This window comes from Cydia strobilella, chromosome Z (genome assembly GCF_947568885.1).
Source record: "Cydia strobilella chromosome Z, ilCydStro3.1, whole genome shotgun sequence".
Classification (NCBI taxonomy): Eukaryota; Metazoa; Arthropoda; class Insecta; order Lepidoptera; family Tortricidae; genus Cydia; species Cydia strobilella.
The window spans coordinates 41687101-41712142 of record NC_086068.1 but is presented as its reverse complement, the minus strand read 5'-3'; the positions used below and the strand labels follow the sequence as shown (position 1 = coordinate 41712142).

Sequence of the window (25042 nt, the reverse complement as noted above, 5' to 3'; positions counted from 1 at the left end):
ACTGATTGATATAAAAAAAAACTGTTATATTTGTTATTTTTCACACAAACGCAATTGGAAAAAAGTTATTGTATTAAATTAGTATACAAATACATGCCATAATTGAGTAATAGTAAAATAATAATAATTAAATCCATTTTAATCAACTATGTTCAAACACTACTCTAGTAATGAAATAAACTTTACAGTACATATGGTGCTACTTTCTCGCACTAGTGCGTAAAAGAGCACTTTTCGTGCATATGTCGAAAGTTTAAAGGGCCATATGTACTGTAAAACGTTGTACGATACGCGTGCGAATAGGTAATTCGCAACTCGTGTCGATTTAAAACACTCCCTGCGGTCGTGTTTTAATTTATCGCCACTCGTTTCGACTTTCCTCTTTTCCGCACTTGTATCGTAAATAACTATTGTATGTAGCAGCTGACACCTTATAATAATTTATCAATTTGAGCGGTAAATAGACGTTCTTTCTTAAGTATTTTTTTTTTCTTTATGAAGTAAGTACCTATTAGTTTCAAAATCGTGTTTTTATTATGTGTTCCTAGCTTTGGTACCTATAAAAGGTTATTCTGATCTATGTGAAATTTGATACGATTATAGCATTATAGTTAGCAGAATTATCGAGGAGGTATGAATTATAAAATTGAGAGGGCTACCTACTTACATGCAATTGACTCAGAGGTCTTGATGTAATTAGTGATGATCTCTGTCGCAATAAGGTACGATCGAGTTTAGTGTCAAGTAGGGGTTGGGCTTGATTTCCTCACTTACAATAATTTTGGAATAAAAATGCACTTGCCCTTTAATTGAAAGTTTGATGCGATTTTATTTTTGAATCCTAGAAAATCTTAATGGTAAAAAGAAAGGCCCAAATAAATTAGATTAAATTTTAATTTTAGATAGATAGTAGATTGTGTCACAAGGGAGCAAAATGACATATTTACGGCGAGGGCGTACAATTGAATCCTAAACGAAGCGAAGGATTCTATAATAGAATCCTGAGCGTAGCGAGGGATTCTAACATAGAATCCTGAGCGTAGTGAGGGATTCAAGTGTTTAACGCCCAAGGTGAAAATAATTTTGCTACCATGTGCCACATACTGCTTTTCACATCACCTATGAGGAAATTATAGGTACATACATATTCATTAGGTTTCAAAACATTATTATTTTAAGCAAAGATCGATACGGACAAAGTGCCAATGTGCCAAAAATATGTATACACGACCTTATCGATATTTTCAGACGTGTCTGTACTGACAAATTAAAAGTACCTACAGCTCATAATTATGTACCTAATATCTTTTCAAAGACAGCAGCAAACACCTAAAATGATACAATGAAAATCAAGTACATTATTTTTGTAGATTTTTCTGGTAACAAATTAGCTCTTACCCCTTTGAACCAAATCTTCGGAAGAACACTATGAAGACTGATATCACTTATATTTATTATTATAAAGTTATTGATTTAAACTAAGTATTTACAAATTTATACACAATCCAGAACCGCATAATTATGCTTTGAGAAATATTTGTACAAAACTTTTTAAATTGCATAGACAAGTATGGCTGCGTTTAAGGAGACCTAAAATGTCAAAATAAAAATTAAATTATTAAACTAATGTTTTTTCACGTTTCTTTGTAAATATTACGCTAATTAATTAATTCACTTAATTTAAATATGCTATTAATTAATTCAAAATACGCTAATTACATTTATTGTTTACAATTACAACAAAATATTATTTAAGTTTAAAAAATTGTATGCACGTAATCGATTATAAAGAAATTGTAATCGATTATAGGCATACTAATTTCATATGGCTTTGTGTCAATATTTCATACTGGCAACAAAATGTGCTTGAACAGAAAAGTGCCACTTTGATCCCTCCTAGCAGGGAAGAAAAGTTCCCTTTTCGAATAGGTGATGTGAAAAAGGATTTTTAGATGTTTAGTTGTTTGAAAGCCTATGTAAAGTATATTGAGGGTTATATAAATACCACGTTATAAAATCAATTAAGGGATGCAATATTATAGAAATGGCTCAATTTGTGAAGAAGTTTAAGAGCTTACAGCCTCTAAATACGTAATAATATGTAAGCTTTGAAATATTAAAGTACTTGTATAGTCGTAAATTAAAGAATTTTTATTATTTGAATTGTTCGACTTAAATTTTGATTAGAGATATGAAATAACATTAATTATACGTAATTTCAGAATCTGATTTGCTTTTAAATACGAATTGTGCGCTAAGTCGTATTTATGCCAGTATCTAAAGATACTTTCCATGATCATTGTTGATGTGTTAATCAATTTAAAGCAGTGTCTAGAACAACAGCTTATCCAAGTGATGGGATAGCATTAGTAGTTGTTAACAACTGTTCTAGCATATCTAGAAACGGTTATTATACCTAGGGTTACACCCAACATTCAATTTCAAAGTTACGATTGTGATGCTTCGTTCGTATCAGGATAAAAAAAAATGTAGTTAGGTATGACATGATCTTCCACATTTCCGCTTTTCATATCTAGTTTCTGTAGTATTTACGTTTTATTTTCAAACAGTGAATTTCGTTTCATTGACATCTATTGTAAATTTATTCAATGGAATACCTACATTTTGAAGTTAAACTTAACAGGGGTAATAAAATAACTTTGAAACGGTTATTGAATACTTAACATATGTCGGTACGCTTAAAAATGCATGCCATATAAAATTGTTTATTTAAATTTGAATTTTAATACTGTCAATAAAGTTAAATATTATAATAGGCTAGATGACATATTTACATTAATGGTATCAATCGATCAGGTTTGTTTTTAGGATCATATGTCTATATGGGACCCATTGCATTAAAGCAATACAAAAGTCAGAAATGATAGTCAAAGTCTGATCTGACAGTCGTACTTCACTCGCGAAACGCTCCTAACAAAACGATAAATGAACGTGACGTCAAGGTCACTGAGAGCCAATCTTGAAGTATGGACATAACAAGTAAATTGCGTTTTTGTCGGTGAAATATTGCGTTTATGTATAGTTAATATACAAGCTTTCTTTGGATAAAATATAAGGATTTGAATGGTACCCTTACTTTTTTCCTTTTTGGAAGTTTAAAACAAAACAACAAAAAAAACAATTTTTTAAACTTTCAGGTCCTGTATTTTTGTATTGTTTACATATATTATTTTATTATCCACATTATTGTGATAAATTACTCATTTGCTATCCTATTTTACTAGATTTTGATATAAAATTCAACAAATGTCATCATCCCTATTTGCCATATCTGGCTTTATATGCACTATAGAGACGTAAAGAAATAAATTGCACCATTAAGATTGGTTTCGTCGGAAATGTTTGCATTAATTTGAAAAATCTGCTATCTTTGGATGATTGCTATGATAAATGACATTGAAAGAGTGTGAAGAAACATCGTTTTTTTTTGTTTAGAAAGCTTACTTTGATAAAAAAAACTGCCATCTAGAAGATTGCTGTAACGAATGATATCGAAAGGCTGATATGGGTGATACGTAACACCGATAGCTTTCAAATCTGTAATGTACAAGTTTAAATTAGTGTAACAAATTATAAATCATGAACAATAAATTTATGAAAAGAATGATATTTTTTTTTACTTTGACAAATAGTAAAAATAAATATCATTCTTAAAAAATAGCAGCTACGCTTTTGTAAGTTTCAGAAATATTTTAAGCACGTTATTTAGGTATCTATTTGGAAATACACATACCAATATGGATTCACATTCAGAGTATCCTAGTACATTCATCTTATAAAGCATATTGGGGATTGTAACAGCCTAAGTTAATAACTTCCTACAGAGGGATCAAAATCTGATTTATTTATCAGGTCTGTTTCAGCGAAATACTAAAAATTATTTTGTGTTAATGATATTAAAATGTAAATTCAAAGGTACAATATCATATTTTACTTGAAGACGACCAAATCCATTGAATAAAATATATTTGTTGCACAAAGTTGTAGCGTTGTAATTGATGAAAAAAGTGTTAAACGTTTGTAAGACTAACATTGAGTAACTAATTAACTACTTATTGTATACATGTATTAGAAGACAACTCTAATAAGTTGATATTGCGATCTAGAATAAATTTTTAAAGTCAAATTCTCATAGAGCGAAACATATTCAATTGACAGTAAACATAAAGAAAGGAACAACTGAAGACCTAATGTCATGATAGACGGGATCTCAAATATTTAAAGTTAAAATAAAACAACTAAGTAAGTATTAGCTGAAAAAGGATTTCAGTTTCAGGTGAATTTCGTTCAGTGTATGAGAAATGTTTCTTAAGTGTTTCTAAAGGAGCAGCCTGCGATATCTTCATAGTCGTACGAGGCCGCCGCGGGCCCGGCGCCCCCGGCGGGTTGGTCAACGACACCTCCTCGTAACTCATGAGGCCCTGGTACCTGCTCCGCGCTAAATTCAATTTTAAGACAATTGCTTTACTCGATTGTGGCCACCGTAGCCTATGGAGACTAACAAGCAACGCTAAGAGGTTTTTGTAGGGTATGGATATTGCTATATGAAGGGTGTCACATGCGCATTTCTGACTTATGAAGCAAGTGTTTCTACTACAACATAAAATAAAATGTTTTTGTTGGCCAACCAATCACAAAGCAGATGCGACGCAGCAGCGTGTTTGAGTAGGCTAATTTGCATTGAATCGAGTCTCCTAAAACAAGAAATATTTTATCGAAATGTATGACATTCTATTTTCAAAATTTTTATAATTGACTAAACCGTATCGATAAAATTCTTATGCTTGAGTCGAAAGTGCCATAGACTATCCAACGTTGAAAAGAGTAAGGTTGTAGTGTAGCATATCAAGTTGTAATACACAGATTATACTCGACGAGTAGAAAAAATACATTTTCACTGTAACCTGCTTAACTTTAACCTGTGATCAATGTACAGGTTAAAGTAAGTCTTGGCAGGTTATTGTGACTTCTGACTCGATCCATATATTTACAATACCTTTCAGTCTATATATGACCGCTTTCACTAGCATAATATCGTGAGCTTGTGCAAGCCGTCTGGATGTTCCAAGACATAAAATGCAGGACGTGTTTTTAGACTTTTATATTTTATATTTCTCCATAAACTTATTGTAGCCAAAACCGAAATTCATAGTCACTAGACTAGTTAGTAAGTTAGTTTTGCTGTGCATTTTTGGCAAATAGACAACCATTGTGCCTATTTTGCGTGTAGCAGACTAGTGCGGAGCCCGTTATAAGGGCTCTTTCCCACTGCACATCCCGCTTTTTGCAGGTATAAAAATATAAAAAAATAAAATAGTAATACGGGCAGTATCCCACAAACAGAATGCTCGCGTGAATGTTATTATATTAGCATGTATACTACTAAAATGGGATCCTGCAGAAAACCGTACCCGCATAAAACGGGATGTTTCAGACCCAGAATACAGAGCCCTAACCCCTTAAGACTGTATGTACACCTTCACGGTGGGGAACATGGCTCTTTCCTTTGAATATGATTAATAACACCAATGGAGACTTGGTTTTGAACGGTACTAATAGAGAGGAGTATGCGGTTGAATAGGATTGTTCAAATGCCCACACTATTTACTAGGCCTCAGCTTCCAGCTTTCGAAGGCTCCATTAGCTCCAAGAGCTTTCCTCGTTTCTTCCATTTGTAACATATGTGGTGAAGAGCTGAGTGGACTTCCACAGGCATTATGCACATTAGTATCTGTTTCTGACATAAGTAGGGTGGCTCGTGAAAGTACTTATACCCGCCATTTCTCCTTTACCGCGAGGTCCTGGTCCAGGTCCAGGTACCTGGACGGCCCGGCGTCAATTCTGTCACAGCTTGGCATTAAAACACGTCTGTCCTCCATATGCCAACAACGGTTGCTGTCTTGCTTTGGCCATGTCATGCGTAGAGGTGATGAAAGTTTAGAGAAAATGGTCGTGCTCGGAAAAGTGGAAGGCGTAAGACCGCAGGGCCCCCACCATGATGCTAGATGGTCCGACCAAGTTAAGAAGGCCACCTCAGGCAAACTCCATCAAGCGGTGAGGGCTACGGGAGCTCGAGACCGATGGAGACAAATCACAGGAGCTGCAAAACCAAGTGTTCACGATTCTCAGTAATGAGGGACCGAAAAAGAAGAAGTGATGTAACGAACCTCCATCTTGGGTTTGAGGTCGATGCCCTCGAATGTGTCGTCGTCCATGTTGTGCGAGGCGCTGCCGCCGGTGGCGGGGGCCGCGGTGCTGCTGCTGCCCGACGACGACGTGGGTTCCGTCGGGGAAATCAGGTCGCCTGCGAACCATACATCTTATATATAGGTACACGGGTTTTTTTAAACTCTGTTAACTTCGGGGTATTCATGACAGTACATAAGTAAACTGAATGGCATATAGTTAATTTTCAATTTGTTTTTGGTAAAAAGTAATTAATACCGTTTTTGTAACAAGGATATTATATTTAATTCCACCAAACAACTGAAAGCTATAACATATAAATGACATTTCGAATAACGATCGTCCGAGATAGTACTTACGTTTAGCAGCAAATGTCTAAACTCGTATTAAACACTAATCAATGTAAACAGGCCTCAAGGCAAGTGTACACGCTTGTAGGGGTCTTATCGTCATTATCAGATATATTTTTTTATAGAATATCTCCGAAATTAGAATACCGGTGTCTTTGAGAAAGTTACTTAATGGGGTTGGCAACTGTCAAAGGTTTGCAGAGATGGCGTCATCATTGCTTGCCCCTTTTTCTATGAGATTTGGCTTAAAGGACTGGCATACAGCGAATTAAAAAAACAAAAATTTGACGCAATCCTAGGGATTGACAGGGCAAGCTATGCTGGCGCCATCTGCTAAACACTTCGACCGGCCAACCCCATTTAAGCTCAGGAATGCATCCTTCAAATTAACGGAAATCAAAAAAACACGGTGTATATATACGACACGCACACGCCAATCACACAACGGCTTGAATAATCAAAATACAATGCTAAGCTTCACTGTACACCGTAAATGCTGGTGGCTCGCAGCTACTGTACGTATAACTAACGGCGACGCAAAAAAGTTACAGCCAAGAGCAATGAAAAATGTTGTTTGTTGCGAATTTCCTTACAAAGAACCCTCACATTGCTCTTAAGCCCGCTTCCCCACTTGGCGGCGGAGTATCGGTGCAGCAGTAAGCAGTATTTCTTCCTGATTGGTGCAGATTCGGGACCGCGCCCCGCGCCCGCGAATCTGCACCAATGAGAAAGAAAGACTGGTACTGCACCGATACCGCGCCGCCAAGTGGGGAAGCGGGTTTAGTGTACATAAAATAATCAACAAGTTAAATATTGTGCATTATGTTTACAATGTGTTTGAATCGTTTTTACAAACTTGCTTCGTACTTCATTTAAAATTGCATGTCATTTGGTAAACTAGCTTATTTTCATATCATGATACCTACTCTACTCATGATAGAGTTAACGAGCATTATGGATGATGCTGCTATAACATGCTGTCACTGTCAGGTTACCTCTCGAGATGAGCGTGCACATGTAAGCGTCGTGCGAGAACACGTCGCGGCGTATAAGCTCGCCAAACAGGTGCACCAGGTTGGCGAACTGTTGCCGGTTGCTTGGCGGCACGTTCGGACTGTCGTCTGCAAATCATCATGATTTAAAGACACAGGCTAATATGATAACAGATGTATACGTATAGTTGAACGACAATAATATGCGGTCATACTAGCCCCGATGCAAATTAGTTCGTCTAGTTCCACACAACAATTTTGTTACTCCTTATAAATTTTACACATGAAGATAAAATGACCCAGTAATGGGAACCGTAATAGTAATGTTTAATCTAGTTTATTTTGATCGTATAATAAAATTGCATGAGACTCTTATTGTTAAAAAAATGTACCTTTCAAAAACGTTCTCCATATTATATTGTCCTCTCCTATAGCACTGCTGCATGCATGGACTCGAAACAAAATTGTCAGTACATTGGTAGAGCCGTGTTGCTTTCCCTCGTAATAGCCCTTTTCACATCTGTTATATTCCTACCCGTCAAATAAAAAATAAATATTTTTTAAGAAAAAAAACCGACTTCAATGGGGGATGCCGCTGAAAGATCACTTATTGTTGATGGTGCACTCTTAGATTCCAGACAATGAAATGAAAAAGACAGCATCTTTTGCCTAATTATGTAGAAAAGGAGGTAAAACGACCCACTTTTCTAGTAGCATTTCGTTTTTGTAAGGGTCGCAGTTCTAACCTAACCTACTTTTCTGATAGCATTTCGTTTCTGTAAGGGTCACAGCTCTAACCTAACCTACTAATTTTTTGATAGCAGTTCTGTTCTGTGAGAATCGCAATTCAAAACCCACCCACCCACCTACCCCACTTTTCTAGTAGCATTTCTGTGTCCCGGACTGGGTCCGGATCCGAGTCCGGGTTGGATTTGTTGATGAAAATACAAAAATCACTATATGTATGCCTTTCACATTTGAGGAGTTCCCTCGATTCCTCATGGATCCCATCATCAGAACTCGAACTTGACAAAAATGTTTCTTGAAAACCTAACTTGCTTAACAAACATAACGAAGAGGACAAATCGCCAAACGTGAAGAATGCGTTATTGAAGAGTTCCGTTCTGATCATCATCAGCAGTTCCACTTCATCAAATGTCACTTTTTAAATGTAAGTGCTTGATTTGTTGATGAAAATACTAAAATCACTATATGTATGCCTTTAATATTTGAGGAGTTCCCTCGATTCCTCATGGATCCCATAATCAGAACTGCTTTTTGACAAAAACGGGACCAATCTGTATGTATATACTTATAATCAAAAAAAGAATTTTTAAAATCGGTCCAGAAATGACGGAGTTATGGAGTAACAAACAATAAAAGAAAAAAAAAAGAAAAAAAAAACACAACCGAATTGAGAACCTCCTCCTTTGAAATCTTGAAGTCGGTTAAAAATCGTTATTTTTTTTCTTTTAGTACAAACGGTATTTCTTGTATTTGGATTTAGTTATTGGAAAATATTACCATATAAAATAAAACTACATTAGCATTAGTATTAACAACACAAGTACAACACAAGTAAGAGCGAGCTGTTAGTCTTTAAAGCAGGTAACAAGGCTTTTGACGAACTACCACCTGTCAGCTTGTGTGGTGCTGCTCTTAAAAGGGTGACGTGCTTTAAGTATCTCGGACACTGGGTGACCGATAATCTTCAGGACAACGTCGATATAGAGAGGGAGCGCAGGGCATGGGCGGTGCGTTGTAATATGTTGTCTCGCAGGTTTGCGCGGTGTAACGGGAATGTCAAAATAACGCTATTTAAGGCATTTTGTCAGACCTTTTATACGTGCAGCCTGTGGTCAAATTAAACTGAAAAAGCCTTCAATGCTCTGCGCGTCCAATACAACAATTTTCAGGATGCTGTTGGGACTGCCTCGTTTTTGCAGCGCGTCAGGTATGTTCGCGGAGGCGCGTACGGACTGCTTCGGTGCGATAATACGCAAAAGAACTGCCTCCCTGATGCGTCGCGTGCGAGACAGTTCCAACGGCCTCGTGCGCCTAGTGTTAGAGTCGCCTGCTTGCGCCTTTTGGAAACATTGGGACAATGTACATATAGGATCCAGAGGCTTAGTTTATAACTTAATAAGTTAGTATAGGTTTAACTAACATAGGCTTAAGGGAATGTACATGTACACTAACACTATGGACATTAGTCTGAAATAAAATATATTGATTGATTGATTAAATGTTAGTGATTTTTAAACTTAAACATTATTTTTGTACAAACGCGAGAACCTCAAAAAATGGTCTGACTAGACGAAAACATATGCATCGGGGCTAGTATGTGGCAAACGCATCAATAATGCGCAAGTTTGTAAAAAGCGAGTTTTCCGCTCGCAAGCATGGCATAGTATAACTAGCAGCGTGCGTGAGGCGCGCGAGCGACTGGCAAATTGCGCGCTAGAGGCGCATTCGCCAAATCTGTATGTGTATAATTCAAATTTCTACAATATTTAGGTGAATATATTTCGGCTAAGTTTAGATACCTAGTACAGGCGCGTCGCAGTCTAGGAATCGTAATAAAAGGCTTTGGAATATTGGAGGCCCGTTGTACAGGCCATTGCCCGACGTAACGGACTCCTTGTCGTCGGACCCTGAAACACGACAATACTAGATGGTAATAACTGAAACATAACAATATTAATTTATCTTCTAATAGTATAATGCAGTATCTGGGAGACCGAGCTTTGCTCGGAAAACATACAAAAACTCAAAAATGCGCGTTTTCCCAGAGATGACACCTAGCTAGATCGATTTTTCGCCCCCGAAAACCCCCTTATAGCAAATTTCATCGAAATCGTTAGAGCCGTTTCCGAGATTCCGTTTTTTCCTTATAGGAATACTGTCATTTGTTTCAAGCTTTTTCAGTGAGAAAAGGAATTAAATAGCTTAATTTTTGTTTCTGCAGTATTTATTTTAACCTTTTGGATGCCAATGACGAATATATCGGCACCGCAGGTCCAACGCCAAAGACGGATTAATCGGTCAAAGACCACAGAGCAATATAGACTCACGTGCATGTGCATAAAGTTCAATTTCAGTTTTGACATTTCGGTGACGCGGCGTCCGTGTGACAGCTTTCGTCTTTGACACGGCGTTGAAAAGGTTAACATATATTTAAGAAAAACTAATATTACATATAGGCCAAGCAATAAGAAGGTATAGAGGGAAATGCTAAGAACAGTTTCTTGACTTCGTAGCTTTGTTTGGACTAGTTAGGTGAACATATCAAAAGTCCCCAGCCGTAACCCTGGTGCTGGGGGGGAGAGTGGGCTTTGAAGGTTCCATTTTTCGGTTTTTCGTTTATATCTCGGAAACTATGCGTCTGAGCGACTTGGCCACTTATACAAAATGAAAAGAGATTTAATTTGTTACAAGTTTTATTAAATCAACTTTTTCGATATCTTGTATAGTTTATGAGATATCCGCTCTTGAAGGTTTATTTAGGGCTCTCATTTTTATCTTGATTATCTACATCAGTGAAGCTGCTAGGCCGGGTTTGGTAACGTTTTCGTATAAATCGGGGGTGCTGAATTCATTTATGGTATCAACATTGACACCTTTCCGAAGTAAAAACATATAAACTAAACAAATAACTTTTTTTTTAACACCTCTTCACGCTTAAACCGCTGAACCGATTTAGTTGAAATTTGGTAAATATATGTTTTAAGTCCCGAGACAGGATATAAGATAGTTTTTATCATAAAAATCATACTTTGAAGGGGTGAAATTTGGTGTGAGGGGAATTCAGCTTCTCCGCCGAAGTTAAATTCCCAAGGTTAATACTGTTTAAATTTAGGTTTAAAGTCATGTTTGGTATCATTTTCAACTAAATCAAACACGTAAACCATCCCAAATATTATTTAAATAGGTTCAGCGGTTATTGGTTTCCCATACAAATTTCCACCCCACTTTTCACACCCTCAAAAGATGATTTTGGTTATAAAATCTATATTTTTAGGGTTCCGTACCCAAAGGGTAAAAACGGGACCCTAGTACTAAGACTCCGCTGTCCGTCTGTCACCAGGCTGTATCTCATGAACTGTGATAGCCTAGACAGTTGAAATTTTCACAGATGATGTATTTCTGTTGCCGCTATAACAACAAATACTAAAAAGTACGGAACCCTCGGTGCGCGAGTCTGACTCGCACTTGGCCGGTTTTTTTTTATATTTTGTTTTTACTTAGGAATGGTGTCAATGTTGATACCATAAATGAATTCAGCACCCCCGATTTATACGAAAACGATACCAAACCCGGCCTAGCAGCTTCATTGATGTAGACAATCAAGATAACCTTCAAGAGCGGATATCTCAAAAACTATACAAAATATCGAAAACCTTGACTTAATAAAACTTGTAACGAATTAAATCACTCTTCATTTTGTATAAGTGACCATGTTGCTCAAACGCATAGTTTCCGAGATATAATCGAAAAACCGAAAAATGGAACCTTCAAACCCCACTCGCCCCCCCCCCCCAGCACCAGTGTTACGGCCGGGGACTTTTGATATGTTCACCTCCTAACTAGTCCAAACAAAGCTACGAAGTCAAAAATTGTGTTCCAAGCATTTCCCTCTATAACTTTTTTTGGGCATTCATTTCCTGGCCTAATACATAATTAGATACAATCCGCTTTATGCTGCACAGATTTGAAAGATATATATGATTAAACATTATTTTTAGGGTTCCGCACCCAAAGGGTAAAAACGGGATCCTATTACTAAGACTCCGCTGTCTGTCTATCTGTCCGTCTGTCACCAGGCTGTATCTCATGAACCATGATAGCTAGACAGTTGAAAGTTTCACAGATGATGTTGTTGTGATTATGTTGACGCTATAACAACAAGTACTAAAAACAAAATAAAATACCTAGAAGAACATGACCTGATCAGCGACCGTCAGTATGGTTTTCGCCACGGTCGCTCGACTGGCGCTGGGCTTCGGCCATTGAGAGTCAAGATGAGGCATTGGCAGTTAGCCTAGATATAGCGAAGGCATTCGATCGGGTCTGGCATCGGGGTCTCCTGTCGAAGTTACCATCTTATGGATTGCCGGAGGGACTATGCAAATGGATGGAGTTTGTCTGGCAGACGCATACGAGCCGTAGTAGCCGGAAGCTGCTCCAATAGCATGGACATTAACGCTGGCGTTCCGCAAGGCTCTGTGCTATCCCCAACGCTGTTTTTGCTGCACATCAATGACATGTTGTCTATCGACGACATTCATTGCTATGCGGACGACAGTACTGGGGATGCCTATTACGCAGGCCGTGCCAACATCCCTCGTTCCGTGGTGCTGGAGAGTCGTGAAAAGTTTGTGTCGGATATTGAGGGCACTATATCCAGAGTTTCGGTGTGGGGCCGGGACAATTTAGTGCTATTCAACCCCACCAAGACACAAGTTTGCGCGTTTACCGCTAAGAAAATCCCATTTACTGTGGTCCCACAGTTCGAAGGCACAGTCCTTGCCATGTCAGGGAGTATTGGGATCCTCGGTGTCGACATCTCCAGTGACGTCCAATTCCGTAGCCACCCGGAAGGGAAGGCTGATCTGGCATCCAAAAAACTCGGTGTGCTCAATAAAGCACGGCGATACTTTACTCCGGGGCAAAGACTGCTGCTATATAAATCGCAAGTCAGACCCCATATGGAGTACTGCTGTCACCTTTGGGCAGGAGCACCTGGATGCCAGCTTGGACCCTTCGACTCAGTCCAAAGGCGCGCTGTACGAATCGATCCCAAACTCACAAGCGGTATTGAACCTTTAAGTCTAAGGAGAGACTTCGCCTCCTTATGCGTGTTCTACCGCTTGTACAATGGGCAGTGCTCTAAAGAATTGTTTGACATGATGCCAACGGCCGCTTTCTATCACCGCCCCGTTCGCCATCGGCAGGGTGTTCATCCTCACACCCTAGCACCTAAATAGTCGCGTACTGTGCGGTTTAAGAGGAATTTCCTCCCGCGTACGCTTCGGCCGTGGAATGAGCTCCCTGCCGAGGTTTTCCCGAGGGGCTACAGTATGGGGTTCTTCAAAAAAGGAGTGTACAGGTTTTTAAAGGGTCGGCAACGCGCGTGTAAAATCTCCGGTGTTGCAGGCGTCCATAGGCTACGGTAACTGCTTACCATCAGGCGGGCCGTATGCTTGATTGCCACCGACGTGGTATATAAAAAAAATAGATATTTAAGTCGTGCGCGAGTCGGACTCGCACTTGTCCGGTTTTTTCATAAAACATTTTTATTTTTAATTAACGAATAAAGAGATGTAATTTTGGATCATTTTCGCATAATAGCTGCCTATACTGCCTCATTTATTTTAAAATAAACCTTCCTGTAGAGTTTTATTTTAATCAAAGTTCTAAGTGAGTAAAAGATTTTGAAAGAGATCTCAAATCATACGTTCGTGATAACAGACTCGGAAACGTTATGTTAGAGGCATTTTAGTTTAGCATATTGCTTGCAAGGGCAATACAGTAATCATACAAAAATGTAGGCGCGCAGGATAATAATAGCTAATAAGCCATAAAACCGCAGGGCAGCTTTTGGCGAGCTGTTGGGGAGTAACGACCCCACGGACCCGAGTGCTCCCGAGAGTCGGTCAGGGTCTCCGTCTCCGGCGTGTCTTCGTCGGTCGGAGTGGACCCCAAGGGGGGTGCAGGACTCTCAGCTCAGGCTTGCCTTCATTGGCTGTCCAGAGAGGAGTCGCTAGAGCTATATGCTCCAGGGGTGGAAGTGAAAGATGCATAAGACGCGAGTTGGCACTGTGGCTGGTAACAGCCACTGGGTAGAAAGCGGTGCACACCTCTCGACACCCCTGAGCCGCTCATACCGGTGTTGCTCCTGGTCGTCTTCACGACGGCAGTTTCAGGGGCCCATCTAGTCGGCGGCGAGTCACCGCCTGCCTCGATAACGTACACAACATTGTTATGGCAGGTGTCCGGACCTCTCAGCAATAGCCCAATCTTTTGACCAGCCAAACTTCAACACCATAACCGGCACTCTTTTTCCACGGTGTTTATAATAGCCCCTACGCCTGCTGAAACCGATTTACGGGTATCTATTTGTACCCGTGAATGGGTTCTAGCAGGTGTATTACATAACAGCAAACTTCTCCAAAGGGCCTCTACGTGTTGGATCTGTATCCCCACGCACGCCTATCAAATGACCGAGATGTATATATACCCGTGAGTTTATATAGTTAATAAAAAGCTTGTAAAAATGCAATTACTTATGTTAAAACTTATGAGTACTCTGCAATACTGTTTTTCGGAAACAATACAACTGTACCGACAATTTTAAAAGGGATATCAAAATTTGTCATCATGCTTATTAAGTCTAGCAGGTTAAATCTGTGAAATCGCCTTTAATTTGTCATCATGCTTATTAAGTCTAGCAGGTTAAATCTGTGAAATCGCCTTTAATTCGTCATCATGCTTATAAAGTCTAGCATGTTAAATCTGTGAAATCGCCTTTAATTTGTCATCATGCTTATAAAGTCTAGCAGGTTAAATCTGTGAAATCGCCTTTAATTTGTCATCATGCTTATTAAGTCTAGCAGGTTAAATCTGTGAAATCGCCTTTAAATTTAGTGAATTGTGCAGCGTCAGCATAACAAACTCGAAAACTTAAATGAGAATAATTGTATTGTCTTACAAAGCATAATTAATTCGCTGTAGCAACTTAAGCCTAACTCAAATCAATGAACCGCAATGAATGCGCACACTGACGCATAATAATGTATTCTTGGCATACTTATTACTTATTAATACTCGTAGATATCTAAATAATAAGTGACCAATCGACTCCATGGGCCCTTCCGTTGGCCTGATGAATGCTTACATAGTCACAAAACTTCCGTGAGACACAGACATATTAAATATATTTAATATGCTTACATAGTCTTTCGGATTTCTCCCGGTCACCCCTGTGTTCATTTGTAAATAAATCCTATATTATGTTGCCTAAGAGGGCTTACTGTTATTTTTGATATATGAACAATAGCTAAATCAAGTTAACTTCTTCTTAATTATGATTGATGACAATGCAATAATTACGCTAACATGATGCACTCGGAAGGTAACCAAGGGAACTTTCCGATGGAAAAAACACTAACAAATTGATTTTAGGCTTATTAGAAAGCTACACAGTTCTATTACAGTTCTTATTAGAAAGGTTTCGAACAGTACTTGATAAAGATGCAAAGCTGAGGAAGTACACTCATCATCATCAATAAATGTGTCAATAAAAATAAAATAATTATTGACAGTTACTTGTTCAGTCTCTATCTATTTCGTGACGCGATTATAAAGTTTGGTAAATAATTCAGCCAGAAAACTTAAGTATGTACTTGTTGCATAGCAAGGCAGGCCATATAACTACTATACAATAAAACTTATTAGTAATATTAGTATAATTCGCACAGCATCCTGCTTAACATAAAATAATTGGCATATGACATTAATTCGCTTACTTGCAAATTGCACAAAATAATAATAACGGTCATATTTAGAGTCAAATCACATTCGCAAATAATAATAATTACAAAATCTCTAATTCCTTATTTAAAAAAACTGCACCGCACTCTGATGACGTTGTGGAGACACTGGCGGCTTATGGAACTCTTCGCGCGAGCTCGGATTTATACCTACGAATCGCCTCCCGTTCACGGTAGAAAAGCAAGCCAGTTGGATGCCACACGCGTTCACGCACGCACATCACCGCGCGCCGCACTGGCAATTGTTACGATAGTTATAAGCTACGTAGGCACTATTTCTTTAATTAAACATGTAGTGTTTATTACGAACAATTTATAGTTATATATCTACCTATTTGAAATAGGGAGCAAACTTAAGTTATTTTGGTAAATGTTTATTTTAACGACAGTAAGTAACTTTACACCGGAAAGTACCTATTAAATCACATTTAGAAAACCTACCTACTCATTTATATTCTGGTTATAATTAACTAGCTGCTGCCCGCGACTTCGTACGCGTGGACTTGTACGTTGGTGGTTATATAATGTCTTTTACATGAGCATAGAACATTATGCAGCAAAAGATATCAGTAGGGACGGTTAATCATTGGTTAAGAGGCCGTAGTCGATTTTGGAGCAAAAATGTAAAATTGACAGTTTTAGTTGTTGAAATTATACACGTTTTGTTACGTAATATCTAAATAACAAGTATTGGTTTCTATTAGCACGTCTTCTCATCTTGCCTTTTAATAATGAGGTCGCGAGTTTGCGTCGCCGGTAATATATGAAGAGAAGAGGCAGTTTTTAAAAAATCATCAAAAAATTATGGTGGTAAATTATACAAATTGATGTATAAGAATAGTTTCAGCAAATGTTGTAGATTGTTTAAGTATCAAAATTACGTTGAAATTAAGTCGATTTTCAGAGAAATTGTCACTTGCTTTGAAGTAATTTCTGGAGAAAATTGATTTCGTCTAACTTTCATTTACACTACTTCAAAGTCAGAATAATAAAAATGTAGTCTGATAAACGTCAAGCACAGGATATGTGTAATACAAAATTACCATGTTTAGCCGTCCAAACTTTACGAAATTTACAAATAAGAGCGACAAAATCAGTGCTTTACGCGCGTTTACCTAAACGTCCATCAGAAAAGCAAACATTACTAATCTAGTGAGTCTGTTTTCAAAATATTGATCTGATAAAAAGTAAGATAAGAAGAAGTTCTAATAGAAACCAGTACTTGTTATTTCAATTAGGTAACAAAAGGTGTACAATTTCACCGACTAAATCTATCAATTTTACATTTTTGCGACTAAAATCGACACCGGCCTCTTAATAGCTAGCCATACACGCACGGATTTGTCTTTCACAATCTACGAAGTTTCAAGCCCCTAACAAAAAAAAATGTTCTCGATACCCACTCAACCCTCTTACAAGATTTTCAAGTCTACTACTTTTTTTTTTAAATGTTTGCTTCAAAAACGGTAAAATCAGTTTTCATATAAACTTACATCCCCCTTTTAACCCCCTTAGGGCTTGAATTTCTAAGAACGTTGAAATAACTTATTTGTTATCTTATACAATGCTTTTCTAATAAGTTTTAAAGCATTTGTAATAGATTCAAACTTTGAACCCCTTTTAAACCCTTTTAAGAGATGAATATTTATAAACGCTTGTATTACTTTTCTTGTATTCTAATAATATGCCTTTATACAAAACTTCAAGTGCCGCACTCAAAAAAAGGTATGATCTCCATACAAACTTTCAACCCATTTTTACCACCTTGGGGGATGAATTTTCAAACAGCTGAAATTAGTTATCTTCTCTTTTCATTAAATATTATTTCAAGTAACTAGCTTAAAATAAAATTAGGACCCTATACAAACGTCCAACCCCTTTTTAACCCTGTTAGGGGATGAATTTTAAAAAACGCTGAAATTACTTTTCCTGTATTAAATCATTTTACGGTTTAGACTCACTTGTTTTAGTCACTCGCGCGACATGTCGCGCGGCAGCGGCAGTACGCAACACACGGTCGTCGTGAACGCTGCTCGCACTATTAGTGTTTGAGAAAGGAGACCTAGGCTCTCCGAAACATGTCGCGCGAGTGACTAAAACAAGTGAGTCTAAACCGTAAAATGATTTAATATTAGTATGTCTCACAACAGTTTAAATTCGATTACTTTTCCTGTATTCTAATAATATGCCCATATACAAAGTTTCAAGTCCCGCACTTGAAAAAAATTTTTGATCTTCATACAAACTTTCAACCCCTTTTTCAGGGGATGAATATTCAAAGTCGCTGAAATTACTTTTCTTGTATTCTACTAATATGCCCTTATACAAAGATTCAAGTCTCGCACTCACAAAAATATTTGATCTCCATACAAACTTTCAACCCCTTTTTCCACCACCTTGGGGGATGAATTTTTAAAAACGCTGAAATTAGTTTTCTTGTTTTTTAGTAGAATACCTTTTTGCAAAGGTTCAAGTTCCTAGCTTAAAATAAAATTTGAACCCCAAGACAAACTTTCATCCCCTTTTGAACCCCCTTAGGGGTTGAATTTCCAAAAACGCCGAAATCCCTTTTTTTGTAATCGGCTATTATGCCTTTCCAAGAAGTTTCAGCTTTTGTAATGGATTCAAACTATCAGCCACTTTTTAACCCTGTTAGGGGATGAATTTTAAAAAACGCAGAAATTATTTTTCTATGTTCTAATAATTCAAGTCCCGCACTGGGATTTTTTTTTTATCTCCATACTAACTTTCAACCCCTTTTTTACCACCTTAGGGGATGAATTGTCAAAAACGCTGAAATTATTTTTCTTGTGTTTTAATAATATATCTTTTCCTGAAGTTTCAAATTCCTAGCTTAAAATAAAACTTGAACACCATACAAACTTTCATCCCCTTTTTAACCCCCTTAGGGGTTGAATTTCTCAAAATCGCTTCTTATCTCTTGCACACATTATAAATCTAACCTGGTGTGCAAATTTCAACTTTATAGCTTTTGTGGTTTCGCCTCTGCGTTGATGAGTCAGTCAGTCAGGACACGTGCATTTATATATATAGATTAAAATGACAATTATGGGTCACATAGGTGGGTGGGATACATAGATTCTAAAATAAAGTTGTCCCTCCTGTGAACATTAGTTAACAGCTTGTGTGCATATACTTAGGTAAGTATAATTGTATGACATTAGGTTAATATAAAAGGAGTACCCTTTATTCGGCACTAGCTTTTGCCCGCGACTTCGTACTATGCGTGGACTTAGTAACCGCAGCTAGAGTAAGAATAGCGCCTGGAAAAATTTTCATAGCAATCTAAATTTGAGCATATTATGCACACAAATTAACAGGCACTTCGTTAATTATCTCAATTCTACCCCGCTTTTTACTTTCTTAAGGGATGATTTTCGGGATAAAAACTATCCTATGTCCTTCTCAGGGACAACCTATCTCTATGCCAAATTTCATCTAAATCGATTCAGCGGTTTAAGCGTGAAGAGGGAACATACAGACAGACAGACAGACAGACAGACTTTCGCATTTATAATATTAGTATGGATTACCTGTATTCATGGGTTCTCTATTATTTTTCTTTATTGTGTAACATTAATCTCTATTTGGTTTAAAATTACACGAAGTTTTAAAAATAATTCTTGAACCCATCATTGCGCGGTTTATAAAACGCCGTAAACACTGCGGTTACTGCAGGGACATATGACCTTTTAAAATGAGTATTTCGCAAACACTAACGCATAAACGAAATATTATAATATTTATAATTATTAGAACTTAACTTGCATATTTATTTATTTAAGCCATTTAATTCCTTAATAATTATACACATATTTATATTTCATTATTAAATTCAAAATATAATAATTGTAATACATTAATAAATTAAAAAAAAATATTATCAAATTATTTAACATGCATGTTTAAGTCGGTAGCGATTTTATACAATATTTTTAATTATTTTTATTATTAAGGACCTCTTGACGAGTAAAGGCCTCCTCCATTTTACTCCACATTTCCCTATCTTGGGCTATTGTTATCCAGTCGTCGCTGACAAACTTACATATTATGTAGTTATTATAATCACTTAGAAAAGAAAAACAAAATCATACATTACATAAAAGAAAAACAGTTTTAAATAAATAATTAAAATGCATAATTTAAGATTCAGATTTCATTTTATTTCACTCCGCTGTAAGTAGGTGTATCATTTCTAAGTGTCGACAACCCTAGCGTTGTGCCGGTGCGCGATGCGGGGAGCGGCGCGCTGAAGGTCACTCCATTGTATTTTTGTGTAGGTATCAAACCAGTAGGTATTTGCGTTTTCTTTGAGAGATAAGTATCTGTTCGTAAGAACTATTATATAATCTGTGCTGGCGTTACGAAATGTCACGGAAGGAACATACCAAACGAAGTTTATTATAAGAGTACCAGGGCGTTACATTGCTATGCTGCCAGATTGATACAAGACAGTTACTTCAAGGTCAGCTGTTAAAATGACACCAAGATTTGTAGTAGTAAGTTTTGTGTATGGCTAAACGTATATGTATGTATGTGCAACTGACCGGTGGCGTGTGCATGATGGTCGTGGTGCTGGTGGAGCAGCTGCTGCTGCCGCTTGTCCAGCAGCGCGGCGGCGGCCATGGCGCGGTGCTCGCCCCAGCGCGCGCCGCACACGGCCCACTCGCACAGCACGCGCACCACCGCGTACGAACACGCCCACTCCTGCACATCACACGAGTCACGACACGTTTTAAACAAACTAGCCCGTCTGTTGTAACCACGTATCATTCAACTAATAGATAGAGTAATTAGTTGTTTACCTAACTATGGATGATCTCACGCCCTTTGTAAATGCTGCGTAAACGCGAGTTTGTGTAGTGTGTGGGTGCTGGGTGCTATTTTAAGTATTATGGCTTGCTATTGGTATTTTACTAGATATGGGTTTAAAATGAACCATCCATTCCAACAAAATAAGGTTTACTATTGCGTGTTACATAAAATAGTTGAAGCGGTTATAAGGTTGAAACTGTACTCGTAGTATTAAGGTAAAGTTAACTTACTGGGTCCTTGATGTCAGTATCCTTGGAGGGCGGCGTGCAATGAGCGAACACCTCCTTGTAGAGCGTATCCAGATTATTGTTGGGATCCACGCGGTCGAAGCAGTGCCGGTCCAAGGCCTCCAGCACGGCCAGCACGCGCGCTACCGATCACGACCAATGCACATTAATAACAACTTACAACAACATCAATCAAAGCAAAAAGTTTATGTTTTGAAAATACCTTGAGAGCTAGTTTGCCATTTATCAGTACACCATTTGCTTTCTGCCTTTTTGCTTCTTGCGGAAATTTTCTGTTCAGCTTCATAAACCTTTAAGGCAAAAAAAAAGAAAACTTATTAAAGAGTAAAAGATGCAGGGACAAGATACATTAAGTAATAAATATCCGTCTGTTGATACCATTTTCCTGTGGTCTTCAGTAATTTCAGAGTCCATATGAGGCATAGGCAGAGCGGACGGCGGCAGCGGCAGCAAGTCTAGGGGCGACCCCTGAAGTGATGAACCACAGCCCGACCATACCATAGCCGTGGGACATTCTACGCAAATTATCTGCAAAACTCAATTAGATTAGCATTAGCTTATCCTGTGTACCTATTGTTAGTTAAGTGATGTACTTGTACAGGTAGCAAAAGACTGAACCTGTAAGATCGCCGCCAGTTGAATGATGACATCCCTGTGGTAGGGGCAGGTCAACACCTCGCCGAACCCCACTTGGATCGGATTGAGTGCTGCTGTGATCACCGCCGTCAGAGTGGTTTTCGTATCTCGTATAGGCGAGCCGTTTTCTTCTTTTATAGGTCTATTATATTCCTCCTTTACAGGTCTGTTGTATTCTTCCTTTATAGGTCTATTATATTCCTCCTTTATGGGCCTATTGTATTCTTCTTTGACGTCAATTCCCTGCGTGGGATTCGGTGTGCCTAAAGGATTAGGTGTACCCAGTGAGTGCGGGTTGGGTGTTCCTAACGAGGAGTGATTGGTGCTAAGAGAACCCTGGCTGTGTTCCGCCGGCGTTCCCGAACGCTTCATTTGTGATAACATAGGTTTCAGTTCGTTAATGCCTTGTTCTGTAGCCGGAGACATTGATCTGAGTGGATCTGAAATTAATTTATAAAGTAAAGTAGGTAATATATAGTAAAACGAGTCCGCGTAAAATATACTACAATTATATTTACACCTTACCTCCTGATCTGTCTGTGCTTTTGGAAAAAGCTAAAGGTTGGTTGAGAGTGCGTATCGTGCTATCAGACAACACGGAACAGATTGCGGCCGCTTTCTTAGCACAAGTGGTCGCCAACCGCCTCGACAGGCCTTCGCAGAACACGAATTCGCTCATGTGTTGTAATGCCAATGGAAGGAAAAGCCTACAAAGTAATAGTTGAAACATACATTTTTCATTTCTGTGATTTACTATTAACTGAAAGGTAGTATATATGTGTTTAAGTATTTGATAAAATGCTTTAAAGAAAAGCTCACCTCAATAAACCATCATCAGCTGCTCTCTTATCAAGCAAGTCAATTATCCATGTGAGAAAGTCGTGCCGGTCTAACAAGCCCTCGTCCATAAGGTACTTGGCGAGCCGGCAGCAGTAGTTCCACAGCTTCAGGGCTTGCCGCCAGTCCGTGCCTTCTGAGGAGCTGGGTGTTGACGACCCCAGAGCTGAATCTATTCCGACATACCCAGTTAAACCAATAACACACAATGACATTATTTTACTAAATTTGATAGCAATGTGCTAAAGGGTCATAAACGTTTATTAGTTGTGGTTTCTTAATTTGTATATGCGGATTCAAACCTTGAATATAATGAAAACATTAAAAACACAAGTTTGTCACAGGAAACAAATTAGGCTTCAGTGTACTTAGCTTTTAGAAATGAGTAATGATATATTTTGTTTAGAATCTTTGACGCAAAAATTAAAAAAAAAATTACTGATGCTATCCACAATGTATAAAAAATTTACATACTGTTCGTATTCCCTGGAGAGTGCATAGAATTAGGTATAGTTGAACTATTAGGAGTTGAGCTACCCGGCGGGTTGCCAGAGGAATTATGACTGGGCGTGCCTTGTCCTGTAATAATAAAAAAGGGGATTAGAAACGACATAATTACACTTCCGTAGTGTACAGTTGGTGGGATAATTACCTGACTGAGACGGCGGTGTCTTGTCGGACACGCTCCCCGAGGCTGCACACTGGTAATGTTCTGCTAGCTTTGGTATTTGATCTTTCAGGAATTTAATTAGAGTAGAGGTCCATTCTGTAAGAGATACTCGGAAAGTTAAGCAACTGTCAGAAATTAGTGAACACATTAGTAATTATAATATTATAGGTAATGTATGTGTTTAATAGAGAACTTATTAACAAGTCAATTCGAGTCGAGTCAATTAACTACAAGCAAAGTCATTGAATAAGTCTACTAAGATTCAATTTACCACTCTTATTTTTAATTTTCATTGAATAATCAGTGTGACTTAGTTCATTTGTGTAATAATGTCCTATAACAATAACATTTTATATAAGTAAATACATATTATATTTTTACTTATATAAAATACTACACATTACACGTTTACTGTGAAATATATAATTAAATTATATAATAAAATTTCGTAACTTGCTGCAGCTAATCAAACATGTTACATTTCAGTTAATATCTCATAGATTACTTTTACACATAGATTAGAAATTTAATTATTTTGATTTTTATCTCATAACCAAATAAAGCAAACTATAGCATATTCTTGTCAGATTTTAGGATTATTGCATTAAGGTAAAAATGGAACAGGTTAAACCTCTTGAATGGGGTTGGCAACTGTCATAGGTTTGCAGAGACGGCGCCATCATAGCTTGCCCCTTTTTCTATGAGATTTGGCTTAAAGGGCTGGCATCCAGGGCATTAAAAAACAAAAATTTGACACACTTCTAGGGATTGACAGGGCAAGCTATGCTGGCGCCATCTGCTAATTATTTCGACCGGCCAACCCCATAACTCGATTAAATGCACTGAAATATTAGGCAAGGTGCATTGTGTGACGTAGCAGCTAGCAAACAAGAGGCTTCGTCACAATAATTACCTATGTTTCGTGATATTTAAATGACAATTACATACTATTCAAGTGCAAATACTACTCTCCGTAGGGTGACCTACTCTATGTAAGCACATGTATGAAATGAAAAAAAAAAAACTCTGATGGCCAAGTGAATAAATAATATAAGGGCTATGGACGGACAAGTACAGACACTATCGCCAGCGGCGCAACTACAGAGAGCGCTTCCAGTGATACTGGGGCCACGGTAGTGCATCTAAACATATTGTTAGGCTAACTCGTAAACTGAGTACTATGTATTTACTTAGCGATTCCTCTGATGTTTCAGTTTCGGAAGATTGGGGACCCAACGCCCAAAAGTGCACCAGTTCTGTTAATATTTTTTTTATGAAATGCTAGTCAAAATATGAATAAACATGATAAAAAGTCGTGAGAAAAAATAAACTGTCACCTGGGACAGTGCGATCATAAAGTGTTTGGCAATTTTATGGCTGACTACATGTCATTGCCTACACATTTAATGTTTTTTTCCTGTCTCTATGTATTATTTGAGATTATTTACAGAAAGTTGTTGTATTTCATTAAAGGAGTATAATTGTCACCAGTACTATATAACTAAAATAAACTAGAACATGCCACATTCATATGACGTGATTTCAAAAATGCCTTATGATTAGACGATCGCCAAAAAATGCTTAATTAATGAGTATTGTATCATAGTCATAGTCATTTATTTTATAAAGCCAATTTACAAGTCAGTTGCTAAATAACATCAAATTACTATACAGTAAAGTTCATCGATTAAGTTACATCATATTAAAATAACAG

At 37.7% G+C, this 25042-nt stretch overlaps 1 protein-coding gene across 4 annotated transcripts in view; it reads right to left on the bottom strand.

The window, feature by feature from the left end:
* The window catches only part of LOC134754802 (mediator of RNA polymerase II transcription subunit 12-like), a 142170-nt gene that overhangs the window by 105318 nt on the left and 11810 nt on the right, over positions 1-25042 (bottom strand). For all 4 annotated transcript variants that reach the window (XM_063691174.1, XM_063691170.1, XM_063691173.1 and 1 more), the window contains exons 5-16: positions 23311-23424; positions 23133-23237; positions 22641-22824; positions 22347-22528; positions 21804-22261; positions 21564-21713; positions 21388-21475; positions 21168-21307; positions 20670-20829; positions 10096-10203; positions 7553-7678; positions 6189-6325 (exon numbers count right to left, since the gene is read on the bottom strand). In XM_063691174.1, the coding sequence (XP_063547244.1) occupies positions 6189-6325; positions 7553-7678; positions 10096-10203; positions 20670-20829; positions 21168-21307; positions 21388-21475; positions 21564-21713; positions 21804-22261; positions 22347-22528; positions 22641-22824; positions 23133-23237; positions 23311-23424 (1952 nt within the window). The remainder of the gene's footprint in view (positions 1-6188; positions 6326-7552; positions 7679-10095; positions 10204-20669; positions 20830-21167; positions 21308-21387; positions 21476-21563; positions 21714-21803; positions 22262-22346; positions 22529-22640; positions 22825-23132; positions 23238-23310; positions 23425-25042) is intronic.